This window comes from Haemaphysalis longicornis, unplaced genomic scaffold, assembly GCF_048455015.1.
Source record: "Haemaphysalis longicornis isolate Haplotype H1 unplaced genomic scaffold, Haemaphysalis longicornis Haplotype H1 scaffold_2, whole genome shotgun sequence".
In the NCBI taxonomy this organism is placed as follows: domain Eukaryota; kingdom Metazoa; phylum Arthropoda; class Arachnida; order Ixodida; family Ixodidae; genus Haemaphysalis; species Haemaphysalis longicornis.
In genome coordinates, this window is record NW_027526295.1 from 136,138,645 (window position 1) to 136,163,227 (window position 24,583).

The following is a 24,583-nucleotide window of genomic DNA, read 5'->3' on the forward strand; positions in this document are numbered from 1 at the left end:
TGCTCCTGCGCTAAAGAATACCACAGCAGCCAGCCTTATTATAACAATAAAAATTAGTTTTCGTCAAAAAAGCTGTAGCGTTCCCGCAATATTATGTGGCAGCCGCGACAGCATGTAAATTTCATTGTTCTGAAGGTACGATAGCAATATTAAAGTATAGGTTTAGTTGTACACGCTACAGGACAGACATCCAAGCCCCGTTCTTACAAACAATGCAAACCGTTCTAATCAATGTGAAAGCTGTCGGAAGTGCAGAGCAGTGATTCACCATAATGGGCTGTACCACCGTTATCCGCTTACTGCTACGACACCACGCAATTCAAATATACCGCTTTCGCAGTGTTCACGCGCCCCCTGCCTGAAACTGCGCTAGCGGGAATTCTGTTCTTTTTGTGCTTTTCTGCTCGCACGTGCCGGCATTGCACTGCCAAATTTTGCGTTTTCTATCCTAAAAACCAACTCAACGGGCGTCTTTAACTACAGGAACGCAGGCTCGGCCAGTTATTTACGTCTATTTTTCCTCAAATGTACCTATAATTTTCTTTGCGCTAAACAACGGGAAGATGTATGACAAGCGCCAGCGTTTCACGAGTTTCGAACGCTTATAGCTATATAAACCGCTTGGCGTTCGGAGCCTCTGGGGTACGCCGCGAAGAACAGCGTTGCCGCGAAGAACAGCGTTACTTGGATTGAATTTGATTGCATTGGTTACACTGACCGAGGTTGACCAGTTTCGCGTAGCTCTTCGGGAGCCATGCTGCGCAAGCGCGAGGATTTGATTGGCTTCGCTTGGATTGAATTGGACTGTACTGGATTTAGATTTGATGATAAGCAGCAGTAAGCATCATAATCAGCCAATCCAAGAAAACCAGGAAAGCTAAGAATAACCAGCTGAACCTTAGCTCACGCTACTTATATTCCGGCATCGCCGCTTGGCTTTCGAAGCCTCTGGGTTACGCCGCAGCGAAGGGACCATGACAGACTACACCTTAACGCCGTGGCGATATGCTTGGTTCCAGCGAGCCAGCTAGGACGACAAGGCGAGCGCCTAAAGTGATGTGAACTTAAAAACATGGCTCAAATGCGAAGCTTGCTCCCATGAAATCTAAGTCAAAGTCATTATCAAATTTGCAAACTGTTTCGTCCGTGTCGGAAATGCGCAACCGGTTAGATATCGGCATCATACCGCGAGAGACCCAGGCTCGATTCCAAGCACGGGAAGCGTTTTTTCTTGAGGCTTAGGATCTGTTTTGCTGATCACAAGGTTCGTTTTGTAAAATAATTTGTGTAAAGTTGGTTTTCGTGGAGTTCTTTATGTAACCACATCCAGAACATCAGTGGGGCATAAAAAGCTACTTTTGAATAACATATGTCCCATAGCAAAAAGAAACCATAACGGGAAAACAAGAACTTCCCCACATTCCAAGTATATTGGTACTGACATTTACTCATGTGGTTGTAATAAGACAGACCTTAGACCAGCAATCCGCTAAATCAACCTGGGTTGCCTAATTTATAGTACTACGCCCTCACCAAAAAAAGCGGCCGCTACCCACACGTCTGAGAGCCTTTGTTGATTAGTAATATACCTTCTCAAATATTGTTCATTTTGTGCTACCAAATTGCGCCAATGATACCTAATTGAGCGAACGGGTTAGAATACTTCTGGCTGTGGCATCGTACACTTAGCCCTCTTGCTCTTCAGTCGTGTTACTCCAGATACCTCTATTTCACTTGTATTTTTGCTTTGTTGGGCTAGTTACGCTGCTCAATAGGTGTCTTCTCGTTATCCGGTATCGTCATCACCATCAGCCTGTCTACGCCCACTGCAGGGCAAAAGCCCATCCCATTGATGTCCAATTAACCCGGTCCTATGCTAATTGCGAATAAAGTCCCCGCCAAATTCTTCATATCACCTGCCTTTCTGCCGCCCCCTTGCACGCTAGCCTTGTCTAGGGATCCACTCTGTCGCCCTTAATGACCAACGGTTATCTTTACTTCGCATTAGATGCCCTGCCACGCCAATTTCTTCTTAATTTCTATTATTATGTTGTTACCTGACCGAATACGGTCTCCTCCTTTACCTAAACATAACACCTATCATCTTGCGCGCCAGTGCTCGTCTGGTCTGCCTCAATTTAAGTTGAACCCTGCTAGTGAGCCTCTAAGTTTCTGCCATGTCAGTGAGTACCGCAAAGATGCAGTTGTTATACACTTTCATCTTCAGTGACAATGGTAGGCTACCAGTCATTGTCTGAGAATATCTGCCGAATGCAATCCATCCCATTGTTATTCTTCTAATTATTTCTGCCTCGTGGTTGGAATCGTGGGTAACTTCTTGGCCTAAGTAGATATAATCGCTTACCACTTCCACTCCCACGCCACCTATCTCAAACCGCTGGGCTTTAAAGAGGCTATAATAATATTTTAGTTTTGGGCATATTCATTTGCAGGCCCACAATTCTCTTCTGCTTGCCCAGTGCGGTAATCATGCTTTGCAATTCGCCCCCCGAGTTACTTAGCAAGGCAACGTCATCAGTAAATCTGATGTTACTGTCACTGAGGTATTCTTGATTAGCCTTTACACCCACCTGTTCCCAATCCAATGTTCTGAATACCTCCAGTAATCATGCTTTGAATAACATTGGAGATATTGCGTCAGCTTGTATGACGTTGTTCCTGATAGGTACTTTACTCCTCTCCTGATGAAGGATTATGGTATCTGTTGACCCATTGTAGATATCCTCTAGTATCCTTACGTAACGCTCGTCTTGGCCCTGATTTCGCAATGCCTGCGGGACTGCTGAGGTTCCACCGAGTGAAATGCTTTCTCATATTCTATGAAGGTTATATATAGGAGTTGAGTGTACTGCACGCGTTTCTCTAACACCTGGCTGATCGTATGAATATAGTACAATGTTGAAGAGGCTTTACAAATCCCGGCTTGTTCTTTAGATTGACTGAAATGTAAGGTGGCGGAAATTCTCTTAGCGGTTATCTTGGTAAGCAACTTGTAAGCGGCTTACAGTGAGGTGATCGGCCATTAATATGTAAAGTCCTTCATGTGACCTTTCTTATCGATTAGTATGACGTTCGTGTTCTTTGAAGTTGTCGGTACAGTCGTGGTCATTAGGCATTGCGTAAACAGGTTGGCCAGTTTTTTCAGTACAATTTGCCCACCATCCTTTAAGAGGTCCGCTGTTATCTGATCCTCCCCAGGTGATTTGGCCTTTTCATTTCTTTCACAACATTGTTTACTTCTGCAGTTACTAGCAAGATGTCAACACCCACTGAATCACTTCCTCGTTCAGTATTATCCTGGATGCCACGCCCGGCTCTTGTACAGATCTCTGTCGAACTCCCCTGCTACTCTATTATATTCCTATTTGTGATGACCTTGCCTTGCTTTTCTTTAGGTACATACAAACGATTTTTCCCTATGCCTGGGCACCTCTTCACTGCTTTCAGGCTGCCTCTGTTCTTTACAGAATGGTCCATCCTCTCCATATCATACTTGCGTATGTCAGCTCTCTTAAGCTAATTAACACTATGTTATCTGAACATGTTATGTGAGCTGGCTGGCTTGGTTTCCGTGCTTTTTTTCGGTTCTTCATGTAAGGAGCATGGTTTGAAATAACAAAACGTGGTTTTGAGAGGATAAATGAGCGAGCTGATTTCTTTTATGATTTCGCAGTTTCATGGATGCTTACAATATATTCTTCTGCGGCCATTTCTTGTAGTTAGCAAACTGCTTCGCTAGCAAACCAATGAATGGTTAGCTTCCAACGAACCAAATGTTTTGAGTCTGTTGCAAAGTTTCCACAACGACACACACTCGACACAAATATCCGTTGCTAAATTCTGCATGGCAAAGCTTTGGTCGAACCGCAACAAATGCGGTGAATGTAACCAATGTACTACCAGCAGGGTACTGATAATATTTACATTCGCGGTAGACATAAAAAATGTTGGGGTCGGGCACTATGTAAGTAGCGTGCAATGCATTTTGCCTGTACCACGTCTGCCCCTAAGAATTAAGTAGCCAGCGGAACAAGGTTGACAAGGGGGTCCTGCACTATGTTACGTACTTTCCGTGTTTCATTCATTGATTCATTCATTCATTTATGCAAATCACATGTACATGATTATTTCTTGCCATTTTATCATCCATTCGTTCATTCATTCATTCATTCGTTCATTCATTGATTCATTCATTCAGTTATTTATTCGTCTTCTGAACGGGAATAACTTCATGGCAAATCTTCGAAACTTTGTTATGTTTGCTTAAGGATGGGTATTGCAAAAGGCTTCGTGGTGTGACATGCGCCTACTTCGTGAGTAGCCGAAAATACATCCACGTACGTATTAATCACTTTAGAAGGTGTATCCAAGCGGAAATAATACTACAGTTAAACCTGGATGCAACGAAGTTGACAAAACTTCGCAATTTTTTGTTACATCCAGGTTTTTGTTACATGCAGGTTTCGAGTTAAGGCTCGCGGTATATGAAGCAGAAGCTAAGCCAAAATGCTAGACATCAGAGAAGGTTAACCCACCGTTCATGGATTTCTTTCACAGAGAAAAACTGCGCGAGTTGCGCCTCCTGCTTTCGCACGAGCTTAGGCACAACACGGCGATCCAAAAAATAAAAAAAAACAACAAGGACACATGCCCCCTTATTAACGAACGTAACTTAAGTATAACTTTTGCCTTTTGACTCTTTTCGGCGCTTTAACGCGTTACAAGAACCATAGTTATGTTGAAATGGTGCCTTTTTGCGAACTTGGTGCTCTTTACCGCACTGAAGATTGTTGAGAGGGTGCCAGCTGGGATACTATACCAGGCGGCAACATTCTTCTTTCTCGCCAGCATAGGCGACATTCACAAATGCGCGCTTTTCTTGAAAATACACAACTTTTCGTTTTATAGAAGTAGGGACGCGCGAGTACACGTACATGGAAACGCACGGTAATTTGCGGTGCGGGCAAAAAAAAAAAAAAAAAAACGTGAAGGGTAGTTAGTCTTGCTAGCTGGAGTGGTGTCACGCTACACAAGCAACATCAGAAGTGACTGCTACGTTAGCCACGGGATGGTGCTAACCCCTCCGTTCATCGTAATCACAATCATGACCAATTTCGTGCTTAGGCGATTCCAGACGTTTTCATTGCTGCTCACTCCTGACTGTAGTGCTAGTATCCGCTCACTTCGTTTATTTCCCCCGTCGATTTTTGAGGAAAAGTGCAACAAACAATGACTGATCAGCTCGGCGACTTCGTTACATTAAGGTTCGCCGCCCCGACGTTTCGTTCCATAGAGGTGGCAAACACATGGGCTTCAATGGGAGTGGCAACGGGGAATTGAAAAACTTCGTTACATCCAGGAATTCGTTACATACAGGTTCGTTACATCCAGGTTTAACTGTAAACCCTTTACTGCCCATTATAAACCCCTTGCCGAAACCAAAGCCCCTGCGAACCAAAAAAGGTCAACGCAAATACTTCATACGGAGGGCTTACCAAGACGAACAAACGAAATTGCCCAATTGTGCGTTGTCTTTGCTACATGGAAGAACACGAGTTTAGGCCAAGCATGTCTCAGCGGTTTTGCTGGCAACGTTTCAACGCATGACGGTGTGGCTCTGCCAAGACGTTTCTGCGTGGCGATGACTGCATCTGGTAGCAGTGAGGACGGACCACACCGGCACTTTTAACGGACTATGGGCCCAACGAGTCGATTACCCCCAAAAAGGGGGTTCTGTGACAACATTCGCGGAAGGCGCTGGAGATCAAGTTACGCTCTTGAGCAGTGGCAACCGCTATGCGATCGGCGAAATGCGAAACAGAATGGGAAGTGATCCGTATGGCTGGTGAAAGAGAACTCCTTGAAACAGGTTTTGTTGAAATGTAAGGGGTTCCAGCCGCACTAGCTCTAGCTCAGTTGGGCAACAGTAAAGAGGACCTGGCTTTTCAACCTTGTAAATCACCCACGTGGAGAGCAGACAGTCAGCGGTGCCAGTAACAACATTTCAACGGCGGACTTTGAACTGCAGGCAGACCTCCCTACGGACGAAGCATCGTCTTCAGAACCCGTTCGCACTATGGTGGATGAGGAATCGCGTTCAAAGCCAGTACCAATGCCGAAATGTTTTTTTTTTCGAATATTGTGCTCCACCCGCTTCAAAGGAAATAGATTTCAATACATCACCAAGATGCCCACACTCGCTATTTTGATAGGGAATTTTTAACTCCGTCGAGATTACCTAGCCTCCAAAGCCTGCATAGACATACAAAAACCCTAAACAACCCTACAAACGATTACCCTAAACAACGCTCAGTCTCCTTGTGTTTGCATATCAGCATAAATGCTATTACAAAACACGACTTCGCTATTGGGATTACATGTTTCGTACTTGTCATATTTTAGGATGCAGTGTTTTACTCTCAGCCCGTCGGCCAAGAGCGTATGATATTACATCGAAACAGGACTAAGCCGTTCCTCTAACCAGAGCAGTCTATACGAGATAGAAAGTAACTTTATTTTATTTTTAAATGCCTGGGTAATTGTTATTTCTGATAGTAATATTGAAAAGAAAAAGATTATACCTGCCGATTTTTATGAAATTTCTCTTGGAACGAGTCTTGAGAAAAAGTTGAACACCTGTGTGGAAGGGAAGTAGCTAGTGTTACCTGTGCCTCACTCAAATGGCATGTGGAGCTTTCAGGTTTCGATCAAAAAACCCTATAATGAAGGATGTAGTTATAGAAATATAAAAAAAGCGTAGGTTTCGTATACTATCTGTGCACTTTACCACAATTTGCTCTGGCTAAAATATATTTAGATAGCGTTGTGCACCTACAGTTACACTGAGAAAATGGGTGCCTGAAATAGGCATAATTTATATTTCAAAATTATCAGCCCAAGACTTATATAATTTACTTTAATATAATTACAAATTCATTCGTGTTGTCGCTATAAAAATTATGACCTTTGTGTGAACTGCCGAGTTTACTTATTTTAATATTCGTTCGGCCTTCTTTCTTGTTAAGAATAACAAGGATGAGAATACTGCTATGGTTCCTGGGGTTATCAACCACGGTTCGCAAAGTTGCCTATCGTTAAAGTGTTGCACTCTTGGCCTTGGCTGCACGTATAGTAAAAACCGGAAGGAGTTCCATCCAACGTAAACGTTGCCGGAAGTGCAGAGCAATCCTTCGCCATAAGGGCTGTGGTGCCATTCTCCATTTTTTGCTACCACCCTTGATGCTTTCCCCATCGCTGTCTTACTGTTCTCTCGATAAATTTAACAGACGCCTTTTTTTGAATGACCTCAATCTTCCCACCTGCGCAGTGCTGGCACGGCTTTTTTTGGGACAGCGCTTATCCCTTTCTTTGTCCTTTTTTTTTTGTGCTGCCTGGAACAGCAAGAGTGGCAGTGCGGTTCCTTTAAGACTTGCTATCATCTCGCACGCGCTGCCTTTCGGCGCCATTTCGAACGCGTCCATTTTTTTTCTTCCACGGCCGCTTTTTCTGTTACTCGTAAAAACCAACCGAACGGGCATTCCTGACCAAATAGACACGGGGACTACGGTTAAGATAATATGTTTTGCCTCAAATGTACCTGCAGTTTTTCATGTGCTAAACCATGTGGAAGTGTATGACTAGTTACAGTGGCTCCAGGAGTTTCGAATTATTATAGTGCATATATATATATATATATATATATATATATATATATATATATATATATATATATATATATATATATATATATATATAATATCCTTGAAGTATTCTCGAATTGTGGCCGGACAGATGAATCGAGGGACAAGCGCGAATTTTTCCGAAGCCTGTCTGTCTGTGTGTGACGTCGCGGGCCTCTGTTTGAGTGCGTTACGACGCATGACTACGGTGGCTAGATAGCGTCACAGCGGGCAAGCTACGACGACAAACCTGGCCCCTGAAGTTCTCTGCACGCAAAAGAGCAACTCAAACATCGAAATCCACACAAGTCCCAGTGAACCTGACAGTCTAAATATTGGCAATGTAGCGTCTTTTCTCAACATGTTTTGTCAGAAGGGATCATGTAATAATTTTGATCGACCAGATTTAGAGGAAATCCCCCAGGTGGAGTGTGTTTCTTCGAAGGAAAATTTGAAATCCACCTCAATGCAGCCAACGGCTACAAAGGAAAACTATACAGCTTTCTCAGAGACTTCGCAGTTAAAGAAAAGTTTGTCCTGGTCCAGGCTTCCAATCCGGTACTACCGCTGACTGGAGCAGTCGCTCTGCCAACTGAGCTAACCAGGACGGTAGTCGTTTGTAGCGCGAGAGCGAGAGAGAGAGAGAGAGAGAAACTTTATTGCGTGTCCGGCAGAGTGACTTAGGCCGTGGGGGTCGGCCCCGATCCCGGGCGGGTCGAGCCCGTAATGGTTTGCGCCACCGCAGGCCCTTCCCGCTGTCGGGTCAGGGCTTCCTCCACCTGCCGGACGGCCTGGAGTTGTGTGTTGTAGTCTGAGGAGGTGATGGCTTCACGCACTTTTGGTGGCAATTCTTGTGCTTCAGGATGTGTTTGTAGGTGAGTGCAATCGTTGAGGATGTCTGCTGTCGTAGCGGGGGCAGTCTTGCAGATGATGCAACGGTCGGTGTTGTATAGCGTTGGGCAGATGTATCTGGCGAGCACGGGTGTCAGGATTGAGTCCGTCTGTAGCTGGCGGTATAGCACGCCTTCGCGGCGCGTTAGTTGCGGGTGTGGGGCAGGGAGTCGCTGCCTGTTGTGGCGGTACCATCTCAGGATGTCTCCGTACGTCTCCAGTGGTACTGGTTCGCTCTCTTCTGCTCGCAGTTGGCTGTTCCGATTGCGGTCCGAGTGTTGGCTGGTGTGCGTCGCGCGGTACGTAAGTCCTCGCGCTGCGCGGTCAGCCTCCTCGGTCCGGTTACGGATCCACCCCTCCGGGTCGAGCGGTCCCACGTGTGCAGGATAATTGATCTGCAACTCGAAGTGAAGGACAGGTGTTAATCTACTAGATTTAGGGGAAATCGCCAAGGCGGAGTAACTTTCTGTGAAGAAAAATTTGACATCCACCTCAATGCAGCCAAACGGCCACAAAGGCAAGCTATACAGGTTTCTAAGAAAATTCGCACTTGAAGAAAAATTTGTCCTGGTCCAGAATCGAAACCTGGTACCACCACTGCCGTTTTGGCTGCATTGAGGTTGATGCCAAATTTTCCTTCACATGAAATGACTTTGGTTACATTTTAACAATTTTCCTGCGATATTCAAGTGCCTCCGCAATGGAAAATTTACGCGTCCAAAAACGCACTCAATATTAATCAGAGCCGCCTATTAAACGTGTAGGGAGAATGTTGCTGTTATTATAATCAGAAAGCATCACTTTTGAATGAAATAATGAATCGAAAAAACCAAAAAGCATGCTGGCTGTCGCCGCAGTGGCTTGGTCCCTACTGGGTAAAACATGCTCAATATGCCACGTAATGCTCATGTTTATTCTTTCTCTTGCAGTCGCCTATCTCGATATTTGTACACTTTGCTTAGCACATTTTCCACACGAGGATGTCGCTGCTAATGAAGCCTAAAACTATGAAGGAATTCTACTCATGGAGTATTCCTGAAACCTTCCCCTTTTCTGAAAAAAAAATTTTAAAAATGTTCTTCTTTTGTCCCCAAGAATCGCAAAGACAAGATTAAATTTGTGTTTGACTGCGCGGACAAACTGGCAAATGCTGGTCTCACGTATAAGCCGGTAGGTACCTTGATATTTTTTAATGTGAAGCAAAGATTCATTTGACGAAATTAGGAAAGGAAGTAATGTGCTATATCCATGGTTGTGAAAACTATGACAGCATGTATTACCTATACTACAAGTGTTCGGCGTTACGATTGCATGTGAAATGTGTAGCTGGCCCATTGACTGTTTCTGTGATTTCACGTGCCGAATCTGCACACGCGCTATCAAGGTGCGCTGTTTTAAGGGCTCAGGACATTTGTGACTACCTTGAGGCGTATAACGCGCACAGAAATGTTTGCATACAGGGTGACTCACTTTTCGCCACCGCCAGAAAAGCAGCCGCTGGAGCCATGCAGCATTGATCTCCTGAGCCATGATCCGGGGATCAACGCCTTTTACACGGAGCAATCTCGTTGGGTGGTTTTAATGGTAGATTAATATTTTTCAACGGCTGTTCAAGTCATTCCTGGTTTATTGAGCACAATGATAACTGAATGTTTCGACAAGCCTATTTCAAGAGAAAATAACCTACCTTGGTTTATTTACTCATGTGCCCTCACAGCCAAAATCATTAACGAAGACTGGGATCCAAATTTATGCTATCATCATACAAAACAGTTAAGAAAAACAAGACCACAAGAAAAGACCAGAAAATTACAAAAAAAAAGTCGTACGGATTCTTGTAGTTATCCGATGTTACGCAGTGTCGTTTTTAAAAACTGGGTATCGGTAGATGTTATTATCGAAAGAGGAAGTATATTCCATTCTTGAGGCGTACAAGCCCTCAAGGATAGATATCCCACCCTGAATGCAGCACTTGGGGGTGGGAAAATCACGCTACGGCGATGATTTATGAGAGCTGAAGCATACCAAAAAGACAGAAGTTTATCGCGTAGCCGGCTGTCATAGAAGGCTTGAGCAGTAGACGAACGTAGGTATTTTTTACTTGACTTTAAGGATAGAAAGTCGAGCCTAAAGTTCATAAGAGTTAGGCCAGCAGTCTAGTTATATTGAGAAGTGTATAAGGTCAGTAAATGCAAACTGTAAATAGTTACCCTAGAAGTCTTTTGTGGTTGGAAATGTACGAAACAAGGAAGGCGTTCTACCGATTTAAGTTCGGTTTTACCTATTGCAATTTAGTGTATTAGACTTTTGTTAGAGATCAGAACGATGTAGCATATTCGAATTTGGGTGACTAGGTGTTTCGTAAAAACTTAGGTTTAGGATCGTGGTTCAGAGAGTAAAATATTGAAGTACGCACTCGAACCTGCGATTAGAGTAATTTCGTACGCGATATGCACAGAACAAGAGAGGTCGGTAGGATTGTCTACACCCCGATATTGATAAGTCATTACGATTGCAAAAGCAGCACAATTCGGATAATAAGCATGCAATTAGCGGTTATTTTGAGTTAGCAGAAAAAGCTTAGGTTTGCTAGGCTTAAGAATATTAGCCATAATTTGCGCAGCAGGACAGTTTCATGAAGATGTGGTTGAAAGATTAGTAGGTCATTATCTGTACATGCTTTACAAATGTGGGCAACATTAGGGGCAAATAATTTCATGTCATAAGTGTCGCATGAACCTCAGAAGTCGATGCCGATAAGAAAAAAAACCGGGGGCGCCAAACGGACCACTTGGAACGCAGAAATATACTTTCCTTTGAGGGAATTCCTAGCGCAAGCTAAAAAACTGACAGCGGTTAAAAACAGAGACACTTCAGCCAAAATAGAAGTTTCAAATCACTGTTCGGGTCATTGGTTTTCTAAAGTAGCAGCCGGTGATTACGCAATCAAACGCGTTTGAAAGATTTATGGAAATGAAGTCAATAATACGTGAGCGACAAAGAATACTATTTACGTTTGGTTAGATTTATACAATTTGGGTTTCTGACGAAGAAGGTTTTCTGCAATCTCATCGGCACTTCAAAAAATTGAATTAAGTTCAAGAAAATTCGCGGCGTTTAGCCCTCTGGCATTTCACACGTGATACTGGTAGCCGAGATGGGTTTGGAATCACGTGGAGTTTTTTTTACTGTTTTGGAACAGTGCATTCCCCCTTTGAACATTGAAATCCTTGGGAAGGCCACCTTTGTGAGTTAGTTGTTTTAAATATCGTTGTTAGTGGGATTCCTACCGCTCGGTCATTTAGCACAACCACCACGCAGGGAGGTACCTTGTTTAATTTATTTGCTTGTTTTGTTGTGAACAAGAATAAATGTTGCAGGAATTTTTAAATACACATCACATTTTCAGTGTAGTGCTTACAGCTAAGATGCTAGCCTGTCGTTAGTCGGGCAATTGCGTGTTGTAAACAAATAGCCTCGAGCAGGTCTCGCCCAACACGCCGAGCGTATGCGTTAGGCTAGCAAGATCCCGCTTTCCCGCCAGAGATAGCCAGCGCAATATTTCTCTGCAATGAGGAACGCAGCCTACAGTTAAGTATTTGTTTATAAAACCACAACACAAGCATCGAAACTGCACGACAGATTACAAGGCGCCTGTGAACAATTGACCCCCCCGTATCTGTTCCTGACAAAGACGGGGTTTGCATTTTATTGCGGGAAGGGGGGTTGACGTCATTTCATTCGACAGCGCGCACACGCGTCAGGCTCTGCCGCGAGAAAAGCCGAGCACAAGTGACATGCCCGCCGGGAGCAGAAGGAACATTTCATACTCCCCCAGATTAGCATGTGCAGTGGTTTACGAAAGCTTCGCTGGACATCCACTTTCGCAGATTGCAATGGCGGCCGTTTTTTTTTTTTTTTTGGTACAGTGCTCGCATGTTACTGTCGCCTTTCCCTTCCTCCTTGCGAAGACACTCATTTCTAAACTATGGTCCAATTCTCTCGCGTTCTTGTTAAGGTCATATTTTCTGATGAGTTGTGAATGGGGCAATAGCACTTCATTGCACGATACTTCTTTCCTCTTCAACAAAGGTTTAGATGTGGATGTTACGGTATTTGTACTACTTTAGAGGACGCAAAAACTCTTGCATACACATTAGACTAAAACAGCATACATAATTTATTTAAAATAATCTGTTGACAACATTGCTGCATCTACTAGTCATAAAACACTCTCTCTGCAGATAGTCGGTACATTTCGAATCTTGCTTTAGAGTAACCTCGTGTAATTCTTTGTTGTGTCGCATTAACTCTGGCATTCGCTAAGGTGTCATTTACGTTGGTCTCCTTGACCATGGAACTTATTTATTGAGGCAAAGCCTACTAAAGAAAATAATACTTCTAGTGATGCGCAATATTTCTGTTACGTATAATTTTATTTGTGTGGCGATTTGGAATTTTTTATTAGAGCAACGTCCGGATAGACTCTTTCAACCGCATTTTAAGTAACACGTCTCTTTTAGGAATTAATATATGCATCAATTTGTAGATCAACCCTTTTTTACTTGCAGGTACATTGAAAAAGCACGAACAATGAGTTACTCGCTAATACCGTCAGATAAGTGCAAACAACTTAGAGCATTTATATAGGCTTTCTGTTTTCGCTTACAAGTTGGCTGCTAGAATTTAGTTCGTATATCCGGAACATATGGCAATGGGAAGCTTAATCGCTTTCTTTCCCCTGTTTTTCAGTATTGGCTACAAAAGTACAAGTACAACCACACTGCAGCCTCTACAGCATACAGGGTGAGTACTTGTTAATGACTTTCTGGTCGCAAGTCATTCAATTGTTTGAGAAAGGAATCCCTATTTCAAAAAATATCAAAAACGCAATTACGCGCAACTGTGATGATGGGACAGTTTTGGTGAAATGTAAATCATGCGATGATTCCGGCATTGGAAGTTTCATCACCACTGGTCTTATAGTGCTCAAGATTAGACGAAATGGGGAGAAAATTTTGAAGTGTTCTAGGAGAGGCACGAGTGGCAAAGTTTTTAGTGAAATGATTGCTCGAGATATATAAAGGATGAACATCAGTCAAGAGTATCTGCTTAGAAATAGAGATTTTTACTGCGCATTATTTATTGTTTGGGCTAACACTCAACCAAATTTGTTAGACGTGGGGATTTTTGTAATGCAGAGAAACACAAAAAACGGGAGTTTACTGCAGAAACAACCTACTAAGGCCACCTTTCGGGTTTTAAACTTGTCGAAACACCTTGGCTTTTGTATTCGTAGACCTCCTTTATGATTCGTTAGAAACGAGATCCACAGGTTCGGCTTACTGAAGTTGATAATGTCAGGATCGTGTTTGCACTCTTCTGACGCACTCTATACAAACGCATGTTGACTCGAGAAATATATACCCAGTTATACTTATATTCTTACATACGTTTTTATAACAATAATATTGACAGTTCGGCTAGTTGGTTTTGATTCATCGTAAGTAGCGCTAGAGACGGGACACAGAAGAGGAGACACACACGACGGCGCTAACTCGCAACTGACTTTATTAGTCGAAAACACAAATATATACCCAAAAAGAAAGAACACGTGCCCAGGTCAAACCCGAAAATGCAGTTTGATAAACACAAAGGTCATAGGATTACGATTCGAAAAAACACACAAGATTACACGGCATATAGTCAACAACCAACCAGCGAAACATCTAAGTTAATGCATTTGACAAGAATTTCTGTTCTTGTCAAATGCATTAACTTAGATGTTTCGCTGGTTGGTTGTTGACTATGTGCCTGGTAATCTTGTGTGTTTTTTTCGAATCGTAATCCTATGACCTTTGTGTTTATCAAACTGCATTTTCGGGTTTGACCTGGGCACGTGTTCTTTCTTTTTGGGTATATATTTGTGTTTTCGCCTAATAAAGTGAGTTGCGAGTTAGCGCCGTCGTGTGTGTCTCCTCTTCTGTGTCCCGTCTCTAGCGCTACTTACGATGATACGTTTGTATAGTCCGTTTCTATTGCGGCAGAAGGAAGGCGATGCTGCACACCAGCTAGCCCCACTGGAAATCCTACTTTTGCCAAGAAAAACAATGTTTAATGTAGGCATTGGATACGCGAAGAATCTGGTCCTACATTTCAAGCCTGATGAAAAGTCCTGTGATAAACATAACAGCTGAGGTGCTATTGCTTGCTTAGAATAACTCAAATATTATCATAGACTCCTGTGGCGCTAACGTGGACAAGACGAATTTTTACATTACCCTTTGCTTCAAACATGGTGGATAGGAACTGTATGTTGTGTGCTTCCTTCAACTCAGAGATGAGAACCCATCATCTTTGTTGCCCACTCGGCCTACCCGGGCTTGTTAACCGAGGACTGATGGTATGTGTAGATGGCCTTCGATGCCCCTGTTACCAGGAGGTGGTATACGATAGCCCCAAAGTAGTGTTATTCGTGGAGGTGCTCGGTTTTGCAACCGAAAAACATTACACCATTGTAGCTTTACAGTACACGTATTACCAAAAAAGTAGAAGCCCACCGTTTCCAGAAAAAAATGTGGACAAGCATTTTTACACGACATCGGCAGTATACCAAGCAGGCCGTGTTTTCCCGCTGTTGGTAAAGTTTATTGTACAGGCGGTCACAGAATAAACCGGACCAAGCGAGCGGTGCGGGAAAACTATCGGCGCCACACCTTCCGGCCAAGCGCCTGCTGTCGAGATGGCGGAGGGCACATGCGTGTCCCTCCCTATAGTTTGTGCATGTCAGTTTTCTTGATTTCGGCTGCAACACTTTGATCCTCTCCAATGCGGCACGCGGCGGCGCCTTTCGCGGCGCGCCTACCGACCGGGCGTTATGCATGTCACCAGCCGGCAGCGTGCGCCATGGATGCGCTGATGCCGCGTAACTGTGCGTTCATCTGAGAATGTTCGTTCGGCGCTCTTTTTATCATTTTATTGACTGAAACGCAAACTGGCGTTGAAGAAAGGCTGCGATAAAGATTCACACATGATGGAACCAGTGCTGGTCGTTATGCGACAAACACACAGTTGATAGCACTAAAAACAGCGATGTTTTTTTTTTAATTTCGAGTTTTTCCCGTGCGGCATATGAGAGGCGGTTTAAACATAGGAGGAGGGAAGAAAGTAGGAAGGAAAGAGTTTATTCGCTTCGGAAAAATAGACCGAAATACACAGCTGTCGGTGTGGGTGAATTGCTATCGAAAAGCAATGAGGCGTTTCCTTCCATGTCACGCATTGGACAGTGATAGCTATGAAGCGTATAAAGCCCGTAACTCGTCCTGCATGGCCATATTCGTGAAGAATGCCTTCCCGCGTCCCCATCGAGCAACGGAGGCACATTGTGCGACTTTTCATCGAAGGGACTACTCAGTGGGAAAATTGCCAACTCACCGGGAGGTCTCTGAAAGCCGCGTTGTTCAAGCTTACCGCGATAATCAGGGAAGACTCATTGACGCAGAGCGCACCGGGCGGCCTAAAGTCACCAGTGAGGAGCAGTAACTACTGATTGTCGCAGCCGCTGTTTCAGATCCCCCCCTGTCTGCAAAAGAAATTCGACAGGAGCTGTCATTGAATGTCTCTTGCGAGACAATTCGAAGACGACTGAAGGAGGCGGGACTCGGGAGTTGCGTAGCAGCGCAGAAACCACGCGTGACGGACCGCCAGAGGATGGAAAGGCTGGAGTTCGCCCGGGCAGTGGAGCGGTAGACAACGGACGACTGGAAGGAAGTTATATCACAGACGAATCGACTTTCTCCACTCGCTGGGATCAACAGCGGCGTGTTTGGCGTCCGATGAACTGCAGATACGAAACTAAACTGTGAAACGTAGCTGGTAATGTGCATTCTAGATGATATATAAACAACTACAGTGTAAGAGGTCAAATCGGGAGCACGGTTTAATGTGAGAATTTCTGAGTACTCCTTCGGGGGTACCGAGTGCAACGCTAAGCGCAATTGTTAAGTTTAGCAATGCATAACTATCTGTTAATAACGATATTTTGGAGCAACCGATATACAATGTCCCTGTAAATTTTATTCAGCTGAATTCATTTGAAACGTTTTATTCGCAGTTTTATAGGCACCGTTTGTTAAGTGTTTCTTGTCGCTGTTTTTTTACGAAACACTTCAGGTAACCCGCATCGGCTAACGGGGCTTTTGTAATTCCCGATGTGGAAAGAGGATGAAATTGATGCATAGTTTTATACAGGATACTGTTCTCCTACGTAGCAGGGGGGGTGCAGCCTCCCGCTAAAACAATGTGCCAGTAATTTCAATCGATGTAAAATATTAAACACGGCAAATGTCCTTTCATTCATTTAGCTAGTATACCCTCCGAACATCATCGGAGACATCTTTTCTCGCAGATATCTTTCCTGAATGTATTTCTGTATTTAGCCCGATGGTACTTAGATACCAGCCCGGCTACATCCAAAGCGTCCTTTCCAGTGGGAGGTGCTCCGTCAGCGTATGGGTCGCAATGAGTACGGACAGCCTGGGACCCCTCGTCAGAATTTCTGGGCCATTCAATGCTTCCCAGTACTGTAACATCATTTCGACAAGTATGCTCCCCTACGTCCTGGACGGGTGCTTCATCCTGCAACAGGACCGAAGCCCTGTCTTCACAGCACGAGCCGTGAGCTCACTGCTCGAGGACCACGCGGTGCGACAGCTGCGGTGGCCTCCGTGCGGGGCAGACCTAAATCCGATAGAAAATTTGCGGTGATTATGAAGATGAATCTCGACAAACGAAATGACTGCGGTCACACGGGGGACGAGTTGTGGCAGACAGTGGAAGATGAATGGGGACGCCTGCGCCCCCGTCCCGAAATCATAAAGTCGCTTTTTGAATCGCTTCCCCGACGCATTCGTGAAGTTATCAAAAATGACGGAAACTTCACACGCAATTAATAAGGGGAATCACTCGGACAATCACCGATGCCTTTTTTTTTGTTACGAACCGAATAAATCTTCGCTGTATTCAGTTCTTGCAATCAACTGTGTTCGTCGCATAACGACCAGCACTGTTTTAGTCATGTGTGAATCTTTATCGCAGCCTTTCTTCAACGCCAGTTTGCGTTCCAGTCATTAAAATGATAAAAAGAGTGCCGAACAAACATTCTCAGATGAACGCACAGTTACGCGGCATCAGCGCATGGCGCATGCCGCTGGCTGCTGCCAAGCATCACGCCCGCTCGGTAGGCGAGCCGCGCAAGGCGCCACCGCGCGTCACATTCGAGACGAACAGAGTGCTGCAGCCGCAGTCAAGGAAACTGACATGCACAAACTATAGGGAGGGACACGCATGCGCCCTCCGCTATCGCGACAGCAGGCGCTGGGCCGGAAGGTGTCGCACCGATAGCTATCGCGCGCCGCTCGCTTGGTCCGGTTTATTCTGTGGACGCCTGTACATGTCTTTCAGTAAGTTAAACACCTAGTAAAATCATTGAAGCAGCAGTGTTGCACTAACAATGCTGGAATGTTTATTAACTTCTCAGCATGTACAAGCGTGAGGGATTGAAGCTTGCAATAACGGAATGTCTGCGACAGGATGGTTTTCAATATTGTCATACGCGCCGCAATAATAATTTCGAAAAGAGAACACATCTGAAAACAAACATGTTTTCTTATTTTTTCCAGCGATGTGGCTCCAAATACACTCCGCAGGATGGTCGTGTAATGCTCTTTGGTCTCAGGTGGCTCAGGGACATTGTTTCAGGATGAGAGACATTGCACGGAGGCTTACCGGCAGTCGTAGCGGGATCCTATAACCGGTCACGGCAGTTTTGCTGGTAGTTCGTGCTATCACCATAAAGAATATGGGAAACAATGAAGATGCGCTCCTTATTTACGCTGCGTTCAGAAAATACGTAGTTAGGGCAAACCGAACTCCAATAGTAAGGGGTGGCTTATATTTTCATATGTAAAAGGTGTCTGTGTGGGAATTTTCCCGAGGCGTAAATGACACAGACACACCCACACACACACACGCACACGCAGATATATTGCGATATCTATCTATCTATATATATATATATATATATATATATATATATATATATATATATATATATAATATTTATAACAGAAAATAAGGGTTGGCAGTCAAGAAAACCTCGGAAAGCAAAGGGGAGGTTGTGGTGGGTCATAGAAAGAGATGAAGAATTTTTTGAGTCGAAAAGAAAGTGGTGAAAAAATGCCCGCCGGGTGGGATCCGAACCATCGCACCAGACCGGTATTCTGGAGGTCGTGGGTTCGGATCCCACCCGGCGGGCATTTTTTCACCACTTTCTTTTCGACTCAAAAAATTCTTCATCTCTTTCTATGACCCACCACAACCTCCCCTTTGCTTTCCGAGGTTTTCTTGACTGCCAACCCTTATTTTCTGTTGTATTTCACGGAGCCCCTCATTTCCCACTTTCTGATTCGCTATATATATATTTATATATCTATAAGTGTATAATATGGTGTTCATAGTATTTTACTCTATAATATAAAATTTGAACATATTCACATACTGAAGGATTCAGCCAAACATACCCGACGACTTTCTGCCGACCCGCATGAGAGTAACTCACCGGTTTATTGCTGAAAACAAAGACGGAAGCCACAAAGAACGCAAGTAATAGGGTACTATTATGCGGGTATAGCAAGCTTGCGCGTAAAGAACATAAAAGAAACATTGCGGCAAATGAAGAAGTGTCTGTGCAGCAACTCACGGCATGGTGCTGTTAACTCACGACGGTCCCTTTAGTGACTTGAGCCTACGTCGGGTGATGAACGTCCGCCATGGACTCTTGTTGCTACTCGCCGCCCAGGTTTCGTAGTAGTGGCGCCTCACCACCGGCCACCTCTTCATTCCGCCGCCCGCAGCCGCAGCTGCAATCACGTGTCCCCTTGCTCGTACCTCCGTCTCTCACATGAGAGCCGCTTTTCTGTGGCACCAAGTCCATTTACGCATGCGGCGGCTTGACGCACACTTCACCCTCCTGTGTCTGCAGCACGCTCTCTATGTAGTCACCCGCACGCGCTGTACACAGGGCACGTAACGGCTAACGCGCCACCAATATATATATATATATATATATATATATATACAGAAAGATAGGTCGGCAGTCTACAACGCCAAAGGAGGCATAGGGGTGTGGTTAAGCTCTTTTTTTACTACTATTAATGAAGTTAACATTTTCTTTAATTAAACGGAAGAGAGAAAGAAAGAAAAACACGCGCCCAGACTAGGGACCGAACCCACGTCTTTCGATTAGTTCTGGAATGCCTTACCAATTGGGCTATCTGGACGACTGTGTTCTCCTTCACTTTCTGGGCTATTTATATTTACTATAAGTGTATCTGACGCTTGAGGGTGGTAGCCAGCACCACTCTGACTACACGGGGAGAAGGGGACCTTCTTTTCAACCCCCGGGGCATGACTCGAACGTCTAGAGCCTGTCATGGGCGGGTAACTGGCGGGAAGCCCTCTTATGCTACCTAGGCATCAAGGCTGCCAGAACCAAGACCCTCGCTAGGCTTTCGCATAATAATACAGTAAGGAAAATAAGGGGCTCGTTGAGGAAATACAGAAAGATAGGTCGGCAGTCTACAACGCCAAAGGAGGCATAGGGGTGTGGTTAAGCTCTTTTTTTTACTACTGTTAATGACGTTAACATTTTCTTTAATTATACGGAAGAAAGAAAGAAAGAAAAACACGCGCCCAGAGTGGGGACCGAACTCAAGCCTTTCGATTAGATCTCGAATGCCTTACCAGTTCGGCTATCTGGGCGACTGTGTTCTCCTTCACTTTCTGGGCTATTTATATTTACTAGAAGTATATCTGACGCTTGAGGGTGGTAGCCAGCGCCACTCTGACTACACGGGGAGAAGGGGACCTTCTTTTCAACCCCCGGGGCATGACTCGAACGTCTACAGCCTGTCATGGGCGGGTAACTGGCGGGAAGCCCTCTTATGCTACCTAGGCATCAAGGCTGCCAGAACCGAGACCCTCGCTAGGCTTTCGCATAATAATACAGTAAGGAAAATGAGGGGCTCGTTGAGGAAATACAGAAAGATAGGTCGGCAGTCTACAACGCCAAAGGAGGCATAGGGGTGTGGTTAGGCTCTTTTTTTTACTACTGTTAATGAACTTAACATTTTCTTTAATTATACGGAAGAAAGAAAGGTTCGGTCCCCACCCTGGGCGCGTGTTTTTTTTTTCTTTCTTTCTTCCGTATAATTAAACAAAATGTTAACTTCATTAACAGAAGTAAAAAAAAGAGCCTAACCACACCCCTATGCCTCCTTTGGCGTTGTAGACTGCCGACCTATCTTTCTGTATTTCCTCAACGAGCCTCTCATTTTCCTTACTGTATTATTATGCGAAAGCCTAGCGAGGGTCTCGGTTCTGGCAGCCTTGATGCCTAGGTAGCATAAGAGGGCTTCCCGCCAGTTACCCACCCATGACAGGCTGTAGACGTTCGAGTCATGCCCCGGGGGTTGAAAAGAAAGTCCCCTTCTCCCCGTGTAGTCAGAGTGGCGCTGGCTACCACCCTCAAGCGTCAGATACACTTCTAGTAAATATAAATAGCCCGGAAAGTGAAGGAGAACACAGTCGCCCAGATAGCCCAATTGGTAAGGCATTCGAGATCTAATCGAAAGGCGTGGGTTCGGTCCCCACTCTGGCCGCGTGTTTGTCTCTCTTTTTTAAGTGCGAATGCACTTTATAAGCGACCCCAAACCATCCACCGCCGGCGGCGGCGGCGGCGGCTTCCGCAGTGCTCCTCTATATTTAAAAAAGAAACAGCATCCGGCGCCAGGTTTCGACCCGAGGACTTTGCGGCCGCAGCGCGACGCTCTACCGACAAATCCACGGACGCGACGCTGATATCAGTGTTAGTGACGCGCCTTATATCTTTAACGCATTCAAACTACGTCGTCAGCGGCGTGCGTTGGCGACTCAGCGGCGTTATAGCGGCTTGATAACTGCGTGGTGTACACGTGATACTACAAACCCGATGGAAGAGATGGAAGAGAAGGCGGCGAGGCGGTGGGCTGCGGGGGCCGAGCGCAAGCGCCGCAAGCTGGCCGACAACCGTGCATTCGCACTTTCACATTCTCCCCCTCGGGAAAATGCGGGGGAATTTTTTTCTTCGGTATAATTAATGAAAATGTTAACTTCATTAACAGTAGTAAAAAAAAGAGCCTAACCACACCCCTATGCCTCCTTTGGCGTTGTAGACTGCCGCCCTATCTTTCTGTATTTCCTCAACGAGCCCCTCATTTTCCTTACTGTATATATATATATATATATATATATATATATATATATATATATATATATATATATATATATATATATATATATATATATTGGGTGGGGAAAACTCTCGAGGAGCGCGAGAAAATAAGGTAAGTAATAGCGGAGACTCACCAGAACAACGTGAAAAAAGTAAAAGTGCACTGACGTTTCAGGAAGAGGACTTCCTTTCTTCAGAGTACAGGGTAAGCTGGGAGAGGGCAGGGAGAGGGCAGGGCAAGGGCAGGGAGATTTCGTACAAAGGGATCATGGCTGGAGGGCAGCGAAAACAAGGAGAAGAGTGGAAGAGCAGAGAAAAAAGAAAAGATTAAAGAAAAGAAAATAACAATGAAAAAGTACAATTACGTGGATTACAATAAAAAGAACAACAAAGAAAACAATTTATCCGAGTAGCGTCTATTTTCAGTGTCCCGTGAAACAGGGCGGTAAAAATAAGAGACGCCCATGCACGCTAATGGTGCACATCTGGCCACACACATCCGTTCTAAGAATCACACTCACGTGTTTGAAACATAAGAGACCACTTACTGATACTTGGCTTCTGTCGGTGGGTGGAAAGGGCAGCGCGCACAAATGCAGTCATACAGGGAGTTTTGTCAGGAAATGAGCACGCATTCCTATACAAAGACCAGCAAAAAGGAGAAAAAAGAGATAGGGTCAAACAGGTTGAAAAAAAAAACGATAACAGAAGACAGGTGCACGCACATTACGCGCACCTGGAGTACACATCTGTCGGCACATGGTGGCCTCAGGGTACCGCCAGTCAGTCAGCCTTGAATATTAGTGAAAAGATATACAAAGAAGGAAGAGGAGAGGAAAGCAATCACACACGCTCGCGTACTCAAAACATTACAAGGTGAGAGTATCAAAGCTAATAATGGTACCACAGCCTTGTATAGAAAACATAATGTCCAGACTTGCTGCTCAGATTTGGTTTAGTAAAGCCACTGCGCCGAGGAACGCGGTGCTAGCACGCAACTCTAACCGCCTACTGGGGTTCTCCAACGGATGGCAGAATATTATCCTGGGAAGAAATGAGCAAGAATAATACTACCCTGAAAAATGCAGAATTCCAGCATATGAATAAGAAGGAGAGACGGGAAGGAGAAAGCGAAAGCCGAATTTTTAATCGGAGAAAAGACACGTTAGTTTCCCATTAATTTCATAGATGCCAAACGACGCTCAAATAAAATTACAGATAAGGTACAACTTTCAAACATCGCGATCGTGATGCGTTTTAACACTAGATACAGAATTGTGGCCTTCCGCTGTTCAATACAAATGACCAACAGTGTTCACATGCCTTGATAGAGGCTTGATTTGATTGATTGTAGGGTTTAACGCGCCGACGCAGCGCAGGCGATGAGGCGCGTCGTAGTGGAGGGCACCGGATTAATTTTGACCACCTGGGGATCTTTAACGTGCGCCGAAATCTCGTACACACGGGCGTTTTTGCTTTTCGCCTCCATCAGAAAAGCGGCCGCCGCGGCCGGGAATCGAACCCGCGACCTCGTGCTCAGCAGCGCAATGCCTTAGCCACTGAGCCACCGCGGCGGGTTGCCTTGATAGAGGCAAAGAGGGCCAGGTATTTGCACGAGAGCGGTGATTGCTATACCTCAATCGAAAAGGTGGTTCAGTCTGCCGATGTATTGTTTGCCGCAGAGGGTGCATTCCAGCAGGTATACGGCGCTGGCCCAGTCACAGTTAAAGTTCCCTTTTACATTAACGTAATAGCTTGAAGCCGTGCTGGCGGCTTCAAGTCTCTGGTCTCAAGTAGTCTCTGATCGGCTGATGTCGTATTTAGCAAGAATGTGAGCGAAATTTTTGCTCCGTCTATAAACAATGCGTGGCGGCTCACGAATATTCTTTTTAGGCGATCACTTTGGGCGCGGATATTGTGATGTTTCCTTAGTATCAATGCAACTTTCCGGGCCCAGGCCAAATGGGTCAAAATGAAGTTTTTTTGTGGATCGGATTTTGGAGCTTTTTTACGGATAATATCATTGCGGTTTAACTGGTTCGCTTGCGTAAACGCGTCGTCGATCACCTGCTCTGGGTATTTTTATTCGAGAGCGCGGTTTTAGCTCTCTGTAATTAACAATGAAATCCGCTTAGCTAGTGCAGATTCGCCTAAAACAGTGAGTGGCTATAAGGTATTGCGTACTTGCAGTGCCTGACATGGGTGCTGCCGAAGTACAAATACTGGCGCGTGTCCGTACGTTTTCAATGGGGAGTAGTTTGAATCCTGCCCTAAAAAAGTGTAACTAACATCCAGAAAATTTATGCTGCGCGTAGAGGAGGAATGAGAGAGAGAGATACTACGATGCGCAAGGTGAAATTCCTAAATAAACGTAAACCACGTTGCCATATCAAGAATATATTTTCTATATACTTTTTGTAGTACTGCAGCTTCAAATTTTGGGTTTGCAGGATGTTTGACTCGAAACATCCGGTAAAGATATTCGTGTAGTTGGGCTCGATTCTGGTTCCCATTGATGTTCCGCTGACTAGCACGTAAGTGACACCATCAAACTCAAAATTTTTAAGCTTAAGCATAAGATACACTAAAGTTTCAAGGTTGAGAGAAACGATAGGTTTGTCAACCGGCACCTGCTCATACGCACATGATACAGCGGGGGCTC

At 44.8% G+C, this 24,583-nt stretch overlaps 1 protein-coding gene across 1 annotated transcript in view; it reads left to right on the forward strand.

Moving 5' to 3' along the window:
• The window catches only part of LOC144167413 (uncharacterized), a 34,378-nt gene extending 15,972 nt beyond the window's left edge, over nucleotides 1–18,406 (forward strand). The window contains exons 4-6 of the mRNA XM_077696683.1: nucleotides 9,687–9,761; nucleotides 13,344–13,397; nucleotides 18,272–18,406. Of these exons, the coding sequence (XP_077552809.1) occupies nucleotides 9,687–9,761; nucleotides 13,344–13,397; nucleotides 18,272–18,355 (213 nt within the window). The 3' untranslated portion in view covers nucleotides 18,356–18,406. The remainder of the gene's footprint in view (nucleotides 1–9,686; nucleotides 9,762–13,343; nucleotides 13,398–18,271) is intronic.
• The last annotated feature ends 6,177 nt before the right edge of the window (nucleotides 18,407–24,583 follow it).